Genomic DNA, 12,419 nt, shown 5'->3' on the forward strand with positions numbered 1-12,419 from the left:
TCTGCCTCAGACACCACGAAGCTTCCTTCCAGAAGTTAATCCAAAGAATTGTGACAGAATACAGTATTTATATAAGAGCCAGCTAGGGGAGGGACTATATGCCAAGTCAAGGAGTGGAACGGAGAACAATTGAGCAAGTAGGGAGAGTGAAGACTTTCAAATGGGATGCAATTGGAATGAAATGGCTTTTTCAGGTGGTAGGAAAATAAAGCTGAATAAAAAGAAAGGTTTATTGGAGCAGGGGTCTCCCAAAGGAAATCAGTATTAATTCTCACTACAGTAAAGGGATGGCTGCCCTTAATATTTTCTTAAGGTAGTAATGTCATAGCACAATTGTCAGAGAGGCTCTAAGGTTCTTAAGTCATTTTTTAAAAAATATTTTAGCATTTACAATAATGCTTTTTCAAGTGCATCTACTTCAAATTGCAAAAAAACCCTGTGTTCCAAAATAATGTCTAGAAGGTGCTGAAAACCGAAAAGAGGAGCTCCACCCAATCCTGAGGCCACAGATTGTCACCCATGCCATAGCATGATCTCTCACTTTTGTAGGACATCAAAACTGGGGTGTTCTAGAACTACTACTACCAGGCTGCGGCCTATTCAGAACCAACTCACATGAACGTCGCGGGTGCCCACGGCCCCATTTGCACAAGCAAGAGCTGCTTGTGCGTGCGCCTGCCCCTCCCACAAAACCATCCCTTCTTTACACTCTCCCCCCCCCCCGGGGCACTCACCCCACCCCCACCCCCCCAATGTGGTGTCTAGGTTGACTATATCAGTGTTTCCCAACCTTGGCCACTTGACGATATTTGGACTTCAACTCCCAGAATTCCCCAGGCAGCGAATGCTGGCTGGGGAATTCTGGGAGTTGAAGTCCAGGTATCTTCAAGTGGCCAAAGTTGGGAAACACTGGTCTATATCTTGTGATGCAGCATATTCCCAAGAAGGGAGGGCGTGTAGCACCTTCTCTCGGAATAGGCTCTGGCAAACCCCTCCGTGAACTGCAGAGCAGCCAGATTCTGCATGCCAACTGGGCAACATTTCATCCAAAGCTGAGAAGAACTTTCTGTTGGGTAGGGAGGCTGGCAGCTGTTCAGTGCGGCAAAGCATCTGGAACGCAAGCTGGTTAATTTGCTGAGGGGAAGAAACCCAGAGACGATGACCCCTCTCCCTCTCCCGAAGAGCTTGCCTTAAATCAAAATAATGCATCTGGAAGCAGCAATTGTTCTGGTCCCACCATAAATCTTGTCAAGGTAGCGTTGAAGAACATAACGACGGTTGTGATCTTCCATTTGCTAGAGCTTCAGAAATGCCTTTTAAATAGAGAAATCCAACTTGTCAGGGACCTTGTGCTGAAATTTTTTTGGCAGCGGTCAAAATGCATCATCTCCACCAAACCATTAAATGCCAAATGCTGTGCGCCCCGGAGCTGCCAAATAATACATGTGTGGCAGTTTCTCCATATGGACCCACGGAGCCAATCTGGGAGGCAATTCCAATTCCAAGCCCCCCACAAACCTCACGCACTCTTCTCCCTCCAAAGCATTTGTTCTTTTTTATTATAAAGTAGGTTTTTAAAATAAAAAAAACAACACCCTGCTTTGATTTTAAAAAGATGACAGAGTTAAGAGTTGAAATGCAACATCTTTAAAGTGTTAAATTTTAAGCAGTTTTCCAAAACAGTCCTTTATGTAGCAGCCATTAGGGCACAAGCTTTCCTTCCTACTGGCTAAGCTAAACATCATGTTTTGTGCCCTTTTCAATCTGAATTGGTGCCTGACAAATTTTTTCTTTTTTTTTTTTCTTTCTGTGTTCCCCTTTTTTGGCAGGTGATTATGAAGTTTCGGTGAAGTTCAATGATGAGCATATCCCAGACAGCCCCTTTATAGTACCCGCCACCTCCACCTCTGATGACGCCCGCCGACTCACTGTTTCTAGTCTTCAGGTGAGGCACTGGGAGAAACCGCCCACTTGCTCCCCCTGCTGGTTGGGTAGAGTTGGCACTGTTGCTCTCCTGAGCTGGCTTTCCTTCGTCACAAAGGAAGAAGAGAGGGTAGATCCAGGTGCAGGAGAAAGAGTCCAGAGGTCTGTTCTGGCAGATGTGGAGCCAAAGGGGTGGTTTTTTTGACTGAATGACTGGTCAGCTGCAGGGGGAAGGAGATGCTCAAGCCAGACTCACTCAGAATAGTCACAGTGCCAACTTCCTGGCCACACAGGGATCTGCTCTGGGGTTTTTCTCGTGTCTCGTTTAAAGGCTGCTAACAGTCCTGCACTCTGTGCCGGAGGTTTAAAGACGGAGAGCTCTCCTGGTCCCGCTGCATCTGCTGATCTGCTGCCATGCTGAAAAGGCTGCCCAGCCTTCCTCTTGTTTAAATTCTATCCCTTTGCTTGCCCGCCTGCCGCTTGTGCTGTGCCCAGCTTCCAGGGGAGCTCTCCCTCTCTAAGCCACCAGGCTCAGGTAAGTGGAAGCCTGACGTGTCTTTGTCCGGGGAGCAGGGGGTGGGTGGGAGGGAGGGAGGGATGCAGGGTGCTCTGGAGCTGGATGCTGTGGCCCTCTTGGCCCTTTCTGCTGTCTCATGTGCTCTGTGCCTTCCAGGAGTCAGGGTTAAAAGTGAACCAGCCAGCCTCATTCGCTGTCAGCTTGAACGGGGCCAAGGGTGTGATTGATGCCAAGGTGCACAGCCCCTCGGGGGCCTTGGAGGAGTGCCATGTCACCGAAATCGATGAAGGTAGGTGCTCTGATGTGGGTGGGTGGGTGTGCCAAGTGACCTGCTAGGCTTGCTGCAAAGAAGAACTGGTTGACCCGTCTATCTCACCTCCAGTTCTAGAGCAAAGGATAAGGCTACCAAAGTCTCTTTCTTCAGCTCCAAAAAGTGGAGTCTAGAAATTCCAGTTTGTGCCAAAAGTTGAATTAGACAATTTGGTGACCAGATACCAGGCCTTTGTGCTTTGCTCTCCAGCTATGCTGTCTGGAGAATTCTGGGAGTTTGAAATCCTCAAGTTTTAAAGTTGCTAAGTTTGAAGGCCTCTGAAATAGACAATGAGGTTCCTGGGAGATTGATTTAACAATAGTCTGCAGAGATTCTCAACCATCCAAGTTACAGATGTGCCAAAGGTGCTTTTCCCAAAAGGCAACTGGACTTTCTTTTTCTGAACTGTAGAGGTTTCTTGGTTGAGAAGCAAAACATTTTCAAAGGAAAGAAAAAGAAAAAAACCACCAAGGAAAATCCATTTGCCCTTGGAACACGTGCTCTGTTAATAACATAGAAGCATTTTTAAACCCAAATTGCTTTCTTGGTCTACACTGGAAGTATTTTTTTTCCATGCACTTGGAAAAAGTAAACTGCTTCCTGGTGAAAACAACTGCGTATTGTAGTGTGTGTGGTGTGTAGCAGCACCATGAAGTAATTGTGCTCAGTTGTAGCTCGGCCCACGCCATACCAGATTTTCGGACGAAATGGCCTGCATTGAATACGGCTTGGAAGCAGATAGAGAACTTTGTAGATGAATGATATAATTGCTGTAATTGAATCCTTCATTCAGCTAAGTTACACTGGAGTCACCAATATTGATTATTAATTCTGTCAAAAACACATTTCTCTAATCAGTTGTCACATAGTAGAAATGGGAAAACAGCTGTGCCTCTTCTAAACTGGTTCCGATAAGAGGGCTCCTGCCCACTGTTGCAGCCCAAAGCCTCCAAGGACGTTAAGTACATTCTCTGAGGCAACAAATCAAATCCAGAGAAAAGGCCCTTGTTTACCTTCCTCCAGCCTGCAGCAGTAATGGCTCAGCTGGAGCAAGAGAGGGATGAGTTGGGCTGACCCAGCCTTCCAGAGAGGCAGGCACAACTACTGGCAATATCTGTATCTTCTTCAAGCTACTTTACCAAGGTTCGGTGATGGGCACAGCAAGAAAATGTCTCCCATGCTGTTAGTTCTCCAGTTCACATTTGCTCCTTCGGGAGGCAAGACCAGAAATAGGCCCAGAGCCAAAGCAAAGGCAAATTCTTGGCTACGGGCCACTTCCTCCTTACTTAAGGACTTCAAAAGACCGATCTCCATTCTGGAGCCTGAACTGTCCAGGATAAGAAACAATGCTTCTGCCCCAAACGCTAATTACTGGGTAGCCAACACTGTGACAAACTCCATCTGTCACAATTCCCATCTGGTCCCCAAATATATGGTTACTAAGGCTTAATTATTTTAAGCAGCAAGCACATCTGCTCACAACCACCTACCAGTTGTAAGTCAACATAGGTCAGCTCACTCGTGGCAGTGTAAAATGAGTGTTCACAAACACAAATAGATAACATCTGCTAATTCCCCAAATTTTAAAAGAAATGGCTGAAATTTTAGAAGAACTTGCAAAAGGATATGGAAGATTTTGTAAGATTGTAGTCATTATACACACATAAGTGACTGCTAAGAGTTAATGTTAACTGTATATCATTGTTTTCTATGCTTGCTGTAACCAATGGCTGCAATATGAAAAACCATGCCTTATTATTAGCTGTCCAACCTCTGATTTAGCTAATGCTGAATTGTGGCTTTTGCAACCCAAAACAACCTCCCAAAGCAAAGCTTTGTTCTTCAATTCCTTGCTATGTAGATATTGAACTGTAAGTTCATCATACCCAACCTTCACGAAAACAACCTCTGTAGGAGTCAAACATGTACTGAGAAGATTGTGTGAACTCTGTACCTCGCTTTTTTGGGGGAGGGAGGTCATGGGAACTAAGGAGGGACGGATTATGACCTGCTAACAATCCTTTGAACTTACAGTCCCCAGAGATCCCAGCTCAATTCACTTTTATGGATTCTTATGTCAAATGAAGTTGAATCTTTCCATCTTTTAGAGCGGGGAGATGTAGGACTTGCTACCTCTATTGTACAGAATTTCCTGCCATGTTACTCGCAAACTGCACCATGGTTAAGAGTCTATTGTTGAATATTATGACTGCATGTGGAGGGAGTCAAAATTACAACTGCAGAGGAATGCTTTTGTTGTTAGTTGCGAAATCATATCCAACACATCACAACCTCAAGGACGTTCCTTCAGGCATTCCTATTCTCTACCATCATCTGTAGTCCATTTAATCTCACACCGACGACTTCAGTGACTCCATCCAGCCACCTCATTCTCTATTGTCCCATTCTTCTTTTACCCTCCATTGTTCCCAGCATTAGGCTGTTCTCCAGTGAGTCCTTCCTTTTCATTAGGTGGCCAAAATATTTGAGTTTCATCTTCAGGATTTGGCCTTCTAAAGAGCAGTCAGGGTTGATCTCCTCTAGGACTGACCGGTTGGATTACCTTGCAGTCCAAGGGATTTGTAGAGCAATGCTAAAATGAGACAGTTGTGGTTTTTGTGTGAAGTCCGTGCTTTCTCTGCAAGATTACTTCCAAGACCATGAAAGGAGAGCCTTCACTTCTGATCCAACCTCTGTTTGCACTGAATGAACCTCCAAATCCCAATAAGTGGCAGTTCCAAGTGTTAATGAAAACAAATTGGATCAGCTGATGCTCTTTGGAAATACTAGAACTAGCGTTCTTACAATTCTGTGGTCACAAAGACATCAGTTTAAATTTGTCCGTTCTGTTTGCATATTAAGCGAGTAGTATTTTTGCAAAGGTTGGGGACCCGGAAAGACACAGAGAATGGGAAGAGCTGAATCACCTTGTTCTGCCCCAGGCTACGGACCACAAGGAACGCAGTACACACAAAGTCCGTACAAACCTTAGTTTACTAATTAAGGACTATTAATGAGGCATCAAAGCACAAATAACAATTTAAAGCATTCTTTTCTGAACACCTGCTGTTAATTCAACTTCATTAACAGCCAGCATGAGTCCACGAAATAATAACCCAATTTTGAGTGAACAGTCTTGTAGATAACAGCAGTCTTAACGATGGTTGGCAAAATGCCCAGAAGCAATTTGCAGGAAAAAATGGCAAGAGAGAGAGAACAAAAGATGATCAGATGTTTCTGGAGTGAAGACCTGAAGGAATATGAACAAAGTTGTTTCCTGCAAATTGGCTCCATCGTCCTCATCCCTTAAATAGGCTAGGGGAGTAGCCAACTAGCCCCAAGGCTTACTCTTGAGGAGACCTCCTCCTGAGGAACCATTCCTGCCTTTTGGCAGCTCTGTGTGCCCGTGAATTGAGAATAGGCTCCTCCTCTTTTTCCTCATCACTGATGGGAGCTTCTGGAGGTTCTGAAGGCCCCGGCTGAATCTCCGCCTCTGGCACCAAGTCCTCTCCAGCCTCCTCACTGTTCTACTCAGGTGCCATCTGAACAGACCCCTGGCGCATCACCACATCAGCCTCTTCACTGTCAGAATCAACTACCAGCTGCACAGGTTGCTGGTAGGCCACAACACGCCTGTAAACCCCTTTTACTTCCAATCAGCAACACACATCTAATTTGTTAATATATTTGTGTTAGCCTGAAACTGTTCCAAACATATTTGCCTTGTCTTGCTCTTCAGTTAGCATTTTAAAGATTTTTACTCATACAGTACATATGCCTTAAGTGCTGCTCAGGTTTGATGTCATGTATTTGAGTACAGGTAGTCCTTGACTTACAACAGTTCATTTAGTGACCATTCAAAGCTACAGTGGCATTGAAAAAAGTGGCTTATGGCTGTTTTTCACAACTATTGCAGCATCCCAATGGTCACATGATCAAAATTCAGCTGCTTTACAACTGGTTCATATTTATGATGGTTACAGTGTCCTGGGGGGGGGGGAGTTTCACATGATCAGTTTTTGCAACAGCAAACTCAATGGGAAATCCAGATTTACTTAGTAACCCTGTTACTATGCAATGATTCACGTTAACTGTGGCAAGAAAAGGCATACAAGGGGCAAAACTCAATGTTTCAATTAGTAACATACATCTTGGGCTAAATTGTAGCTGTAACTCGAAGACTACCTGTGCATTGTATTATTTTCACATAGAATAGCGTAACATCAGATAGAGAAGGCAAAAATGTACTGTATTTTTCGGAGTATAAGACGCACCTTAGTTTTTTGGGAGGAAAATAGGGGAAAGAATCTGCTTACCAAATATTTATCTGGCTAATGTCCTTAGTCTGGTCAGCTTCAGCACATTATTTTCTTCCCTGATTAGGGCTTCAAAAAAAAATTTATTCGGAGAGAGTAACAATGAAAGAGCTTGCAAGCCAGTAAGAGCTGGAAACATCATTAGCACCTGGAAAGTAACATTTGAAGCAAGTAGAGCTATTAAAAAAAAACCTGGAAAGACTTAGGGTTTGGAAAACATTCTTTGCAGAGAGTAACAATGAAAGAGCTTACAATTTGGTAAGAGCTGGGAGCACCTGGTTAGGGCTGGAAAAAAACTTTGGAGCAAGTTAGAGGAATGAAAAAACCCTGCAAAGACTTAGGGCTTGGAAAACATTCACAGAGAGAAACAGTGAAAGAGCTTGCAAGGTAAGAGCTGGGAAGATCATTAGCAGCTAGTTAGGGCTGAAAAAAAAGCTACATTCAGAGTATAAGACACACCCTAATTATCAGCCTCTTTTAGGGAAGAAAAAGGTGTGTCTTGTACTCCAAAAGAATACGGTAGGTATCTCTCCTTTCCCTGCTTATGGTACCCATTTTAAGATTCCCGTCTCTCAAGAGATGCTTATTTCTCCACTTTGTGTTGCTACAGACAAATATGCTGTGCGGTTCATTCCCCGTGAGAATGGCATCTACTCCGTTGACGTCAAGTTCAATGGAAGCCACATACCTGGCAGTCCCTTCAAGATTCGCGTTGGGGAAATAGGCCAAGCTGGAGACCCAGGGATGGTATCCGCCTACGGCCCTGGCTTGGAAGGTGGTGTGACAGGTAAAAAGGAACCTAGACTGAAGCCAAAGACGGCTGTGAGGTTCTGATAAAAGCGAACTCTCTGGTTCCATGGTGTCCTTTTTCTCTCTCGTTTGTAGGAAAGCCTGCTGAATTCATAGTCAACACTACAAACGCTGGGCCTGGGGCGCTGTCTGTCACTATTGACGGTCCCTCAAAGGTGAAGATGGATTGCCAAGAGTGCTCGGAGGGCTACAAAGTCATCTACACACCCATGGCACCTGGCAGCTACCTCATCTCCATCAAATTCGGTGGACCTTATCACATTGCTGGCAGTCCTTTCAAAGCTAAAATCACAGGTAAGCACACCATGGTAGTTTCAAATTTCTGGGCACTTATATTTCAGAGGACCTCTCATGGACTATGAATACTAATATGCTTGTGAAGAAGGCACAAAAGAGGCTGTACTTCTTGAGAATGCTCAGGAAGATAAATTTATCTCAGCATCTACTGTTGTCCTACTATCGCAGCACCATTGAGAGTGTCCCGATATATACGGCATTCTAGGTTGGTATGGGAGCAGCTCTGTAGTGAACAAAAAAGCTCTACAGAGAATTATTAAAACTGCCCAGAACATCATTGGGCTCCAGCTACCCGCCCTGGATGACATCTTCACATCTCGCTGTTCTAGGAAGGTGCATAACATTCTCAAAGACTTCTCATCCTGCTTACAATCTCTTTGAACAGTTGCCTTCTGGCAGAAGATACAAAACAACTAGAACTCAGACCACACATTTCCTGAATAGTTTTTATCGCAGAGCTATACTCGCATTTAACAACAAACTAAAGGGTCACCATCAGTGAACTGTTGGACAATATTACTCGGTTTGTCATGTAGATGGTTGAGTGGTTCAGGGTGGGGAATTTGTAGTGGGTGGGACATTTTATTCTATTTTTTATTCTATTTTTAAATTTTATGTATGGTGGGATTGGTCTCTGGGTGTCACACGACTTTCGTTGCCAATGACAATTCGTTGTTTTGACAATGACAATAAATTTATTATTATTATTATTATGGGAGGGGGGGAAATTGCCTGCTCTCTATTTTGAGTGTCTTTCTTCTTAATTACTCATTTTAATGGTTGTATTTTTTAAACTTTTTCCCTCTTCACTGTTGAATTCCCATCATCTCCAGAGGAAGCCCTCCATTTCAAGGGACATAGGCTGGGGAACCTGTGGACTTTTTTTGTAGAAATACAACTAATGTCCACCTCCTTGCACTCTGCTAAAGCCTGGAGCTTTCCTCTAAATGATAATGGAGAACAAATGGCACATTGCCTTGTCACGACTGGATATGCTGTAGATCCCAAGGTTAACTTCCTCTCTTCTTTCTGGCAGGGGCCCGCCTTGTTCCCAGCCACAGCCTCCACGAGACTTCCTCGGTCTTCATGGACGGAGTAGCCAAACCTGATGGAGCAGCACCCAAATTTGCTTCAGATGCCAGCAAAGTGGTTGCCAAAGGGTTGGGTCTCAACAAGGGTTTCCTAGGCCAAAAGAACTCTTTCACAGTCGATTGCAGCAAAGCAGGTGGGTGTAAATGACTGTGGGGTGGGGAAGCTGCATATAAAATCCCATATCTCCAATCATCAGATACACTGCTATTTTATGGCTTTTTAGAAAGCCACACCCACATTTTTGTATGATTATTTATTGATTTGATTTGATTTGATTTGTATGCTGCCCCTCTCTGTAGACTGAGGGCGGCTAACAACAATGATAAAAACAGCATGTAAACAATCCAATCCAATACTAAAATAAGTTTTAAAAAACCTTATTATAAAAACCAAACATACATACAGACATTCCATGCGTAAATTGTAAAGGCCTAGGGGGAAAGAATATCTCAGTTCCCCCATGCCTGACGGCAGAGGTGGGTTTTAAGGAGCTTACAAAAGGCAAGGAGGGTGGGGGCAATTCTAATCTCTGGGGGGAGTTGGTTCCAAAGGGCCGAGGCCGCCACAGAGAAGGCTCTTACCCTGGGTCCCGCCAAACGACATTGTGTATATGATTAGCTTTTGAGGGCTCGGTTGAGCAGTGACTTAGGGACCTGGTGACTAGTTGGATTGATCTGTTCAAGACTGTCTATTAATCTGAAATACCTAAATATATAGCTAACAAAATCCGGGCTGCGGAATTGAAGGAGTTGAAGAACACAAGTCTTAAGGTTGCCAAGGTTGGAGAGCCCGGATCTAAATCACATTCTTGGTGTCTTCCATCTTAGTAAGATTATATAGCAAGAATAATTCTAGCTACCACACCAACCAAAATGCAAACATTTGCCACACTCAAAATGGACATTGGGATTCATGTTCTTAAATGGAAAAGGTTGGAGAAACTTGCATTCGTCCTCAATGCTTTATTTCTTAATGCCCTACATTACCATGCCGGTTCTGAACAGCAAAAGATGAAGCAAATGGTCCTTCAGTAGAAACACTAGTCAAAACTAAAGTTATATTTAAACCAAGCATTTTGATTGGGGGGGGTGGGGGGTGGAGAAGACAAAGTAGAGACATGCTCAAATTCTTGTGGCAAAGGTTAACTGCTGAACTCCTTAGATCTTGGAGTTAAATCCTTAGGGCTCAGGCTGATTATTCTTTTCCCTTTGTGATTGAAAAAGCTACTTAGGAAAATTTTATTCAAAGATTGGGGAAGCAGTATGAGACCCTAATGTGCAACCTAGTTGATGGGCCATCCAATAAAACTAGCAAGACTGCTTCATCCTATGCATTCATCTGTGAACAGAGGCGTCCAGTTACCTTTTAATTAAGGTCAATTTAAGTTAAGAGGACAATTAATGGAAAAGAAAGAAGTAAGATAGGGCAGAGGGGGAAAATATCTCTCTGGAACCAGCTATCTCCGGAGATCCGTACTGTCCTCACCCTACTGGCCTTCCAGAAAGCTGTAAAGACCTGGCTTTCCCGGCAGGCCTGAGGCCATTGACCGAATGAGGTACCGTCTAGGTCCGGCTGTGAGAGATATTGAGAGATATGTATAGTCTTATTAGGGTTTTTTTTAACTATTTTTAAATTGTTCCTTCTCAATGTTTCTTTGTTGTAAGCCAGCCAGAGTCCTTAGGGAGTTGGGCGGCATCTAAATTAAATTAATAAATATAAATCTCTTATTTTATTTATTAAATTTATATGCTGCCCCTCTCCGAAGATTTATATTGGGGAGGAGAGGGAACGAAGGAAGGAAGATTATTGTACTAGATTATTATGTGATTGGGTTGATTTTGGCTTAATAATTTGTGCGAACCTAGATCCTGTGGTCTGTGGAACATGTTTATGTGGGACATAGTTTATTCATAGCGTCTGAAGTTCCAGGCAGAGGCACCAAGCCAGTTGTTTTATACACACTCTAATGTAAATGGGTTTCGCTCAGCCCAACCGTTGCCAGTGACCTTTGTAAAGGCTACTTTGTTCTCTCCTCCTTTCTCTCCAGGGAACAACATGTTGCTGGTGGGTGTACACGGCCCCAAGACCCCGTGTGAGGAGATCGTGGTGAAGCACTTGGGCAACCGGTTGTACAACGTCACCTACCTGTTGAAGGACAGAGGCGACTACATCCTGGTGGTGAAGTGGGGCGATGAGCACATCCCTGGCAGCCCTTTCCATATCTCCGTACCTTAAAAGCTCTTCCCTCTGCCCGAGCGTAGCACTGCCCCTTCTGAACTCCCCTTTGTAACGCTTCTGCCTCTTACTAATTGGCAGAGGTGATGCCAAAGAGATTGGCTTGTGGGGTGAGAGGGAGGAGTGTGGGGGGGTTGCCCTCGGAAGGAAGAGGTTCCTGTGGATCTGTTTACATGCAGCAGTAATTATTTCCAACCATTCCCCCACCCCACCCTCCCGTGTCTTTCTTTCCTTGGCGGGAGGCTCGATTGATTTTTCTACTCACCAGCATGCCAGCTTCATGCCCATGAACTGAACTTGTGCCCTCTGCCAGAAAGGCCGCCTTCCCCCACTCAAACCAAATATGGCACTGTGGATACTGCCGGTGCATATCGTTGCCATCCACTGCTGGAGAAAACCGCTGCTTCTCCTGCAGTGCAGACGGGCCTGTCTCTTTCGTCCTTTCCCTTTAATGGCTTGAGATGGAAGCTTTGTGGGTAAATCAATAACCAGTGGCAGGAGCTGCTTGTTGCTTTGCCAGTTTATAGCCAAATCCTTGTTTAGTCCTTCCAAGATTTAAATTGTGGTTGTGCACAACTGCCAGTACCTTTTCTTTGACAAGGGAAGGGAATTAAAGTTCTGCTTCAAATGCCTGTTGGTGGTCTCTCTTTTTTCCCCCCCATTTTGTATTCTATACCCTATTCAGCCATTCTCGGTTGAGGTTCTGGGTTATATGTCCAATGATCTCCTACTTAGTTCATTGCAATTGCTAATCCTCGTTCAGATCAGCTGACTTTCGTAACCATCATCTCTCAGTAGCTCCCCAGTTACAAAGGAAAAGCGATAGACCAGTGATGGTGAACCTATGGCAAGCGTGCCCCAGGTGGGATCCTGAGCTATACTGGAGGGCACACAACATGTTGTGCTAGCTCCAGCATGC

The 12,419-nt window shown here is 44.4% G+C and overlaps 1 protein-coding gene across 4 annotated transcripts in view; it reads left to right on the forward strand.

Annotated features, from left to right (window-relative positions):
• FLNA (filamin A) overlaps positions 1 to 12,132 on the forward strand; it is a 110,492-nt gene extending 98,360 nt beyond the window's left edge. For all 4 annotated transcript variants that reach the window (XM_070741370.1, XM_070741368.1, XM_070741367.1 and 1 more), the window contains 6 exons: positions 1,830 to 1,945; positions 2,597 to 2,729; positions 7,677 to 7,853; positions 7,952 to 8,170; positions 9,210 to 9,398; positions 11,313 to 12,132. In XM_070741370.1, coding sequence (XP_070597471.1) covers positions 1,830 to 1,945; positions 2,597 to 2,729; positions 7,677 to 7,853; positions 7,952 to 8,170; positions 9,210 to 9,398; positions 11,313 to 11,500 — 1,022 coding nt within the window. In that variant the 3' untranslated portion in view covers positions 11,501 to 12,132. The remainder of the gene's footprint in view (positions 1 to 1,829; positions 1,946 to 2,596; positions 2,730 to 7,676; positions 7,854 to 7,951; positions 8,171 to 9,209; positions 9,399 to 11,312) is intronic.
• The last annotated feature ends 287 nt before the right edge of the window (positions 12,133 to 12,419 follow it).

This window comes from Erythrolamprus reginae, chromosome 2 (genome assembly GCF_031021105.1).
Source record: "Erythrolamprus reginae isolate rEryReg1 chromosome 2, rEryReg1.hap1, whole genome shotgun sequence".
Lineage (NCBI taxonomy): Eukaryota > Metazoa > Chordata > Lepidosauria > Squamata > Dipsadidae > Erythrolamprus > Erythrolamprus reginae.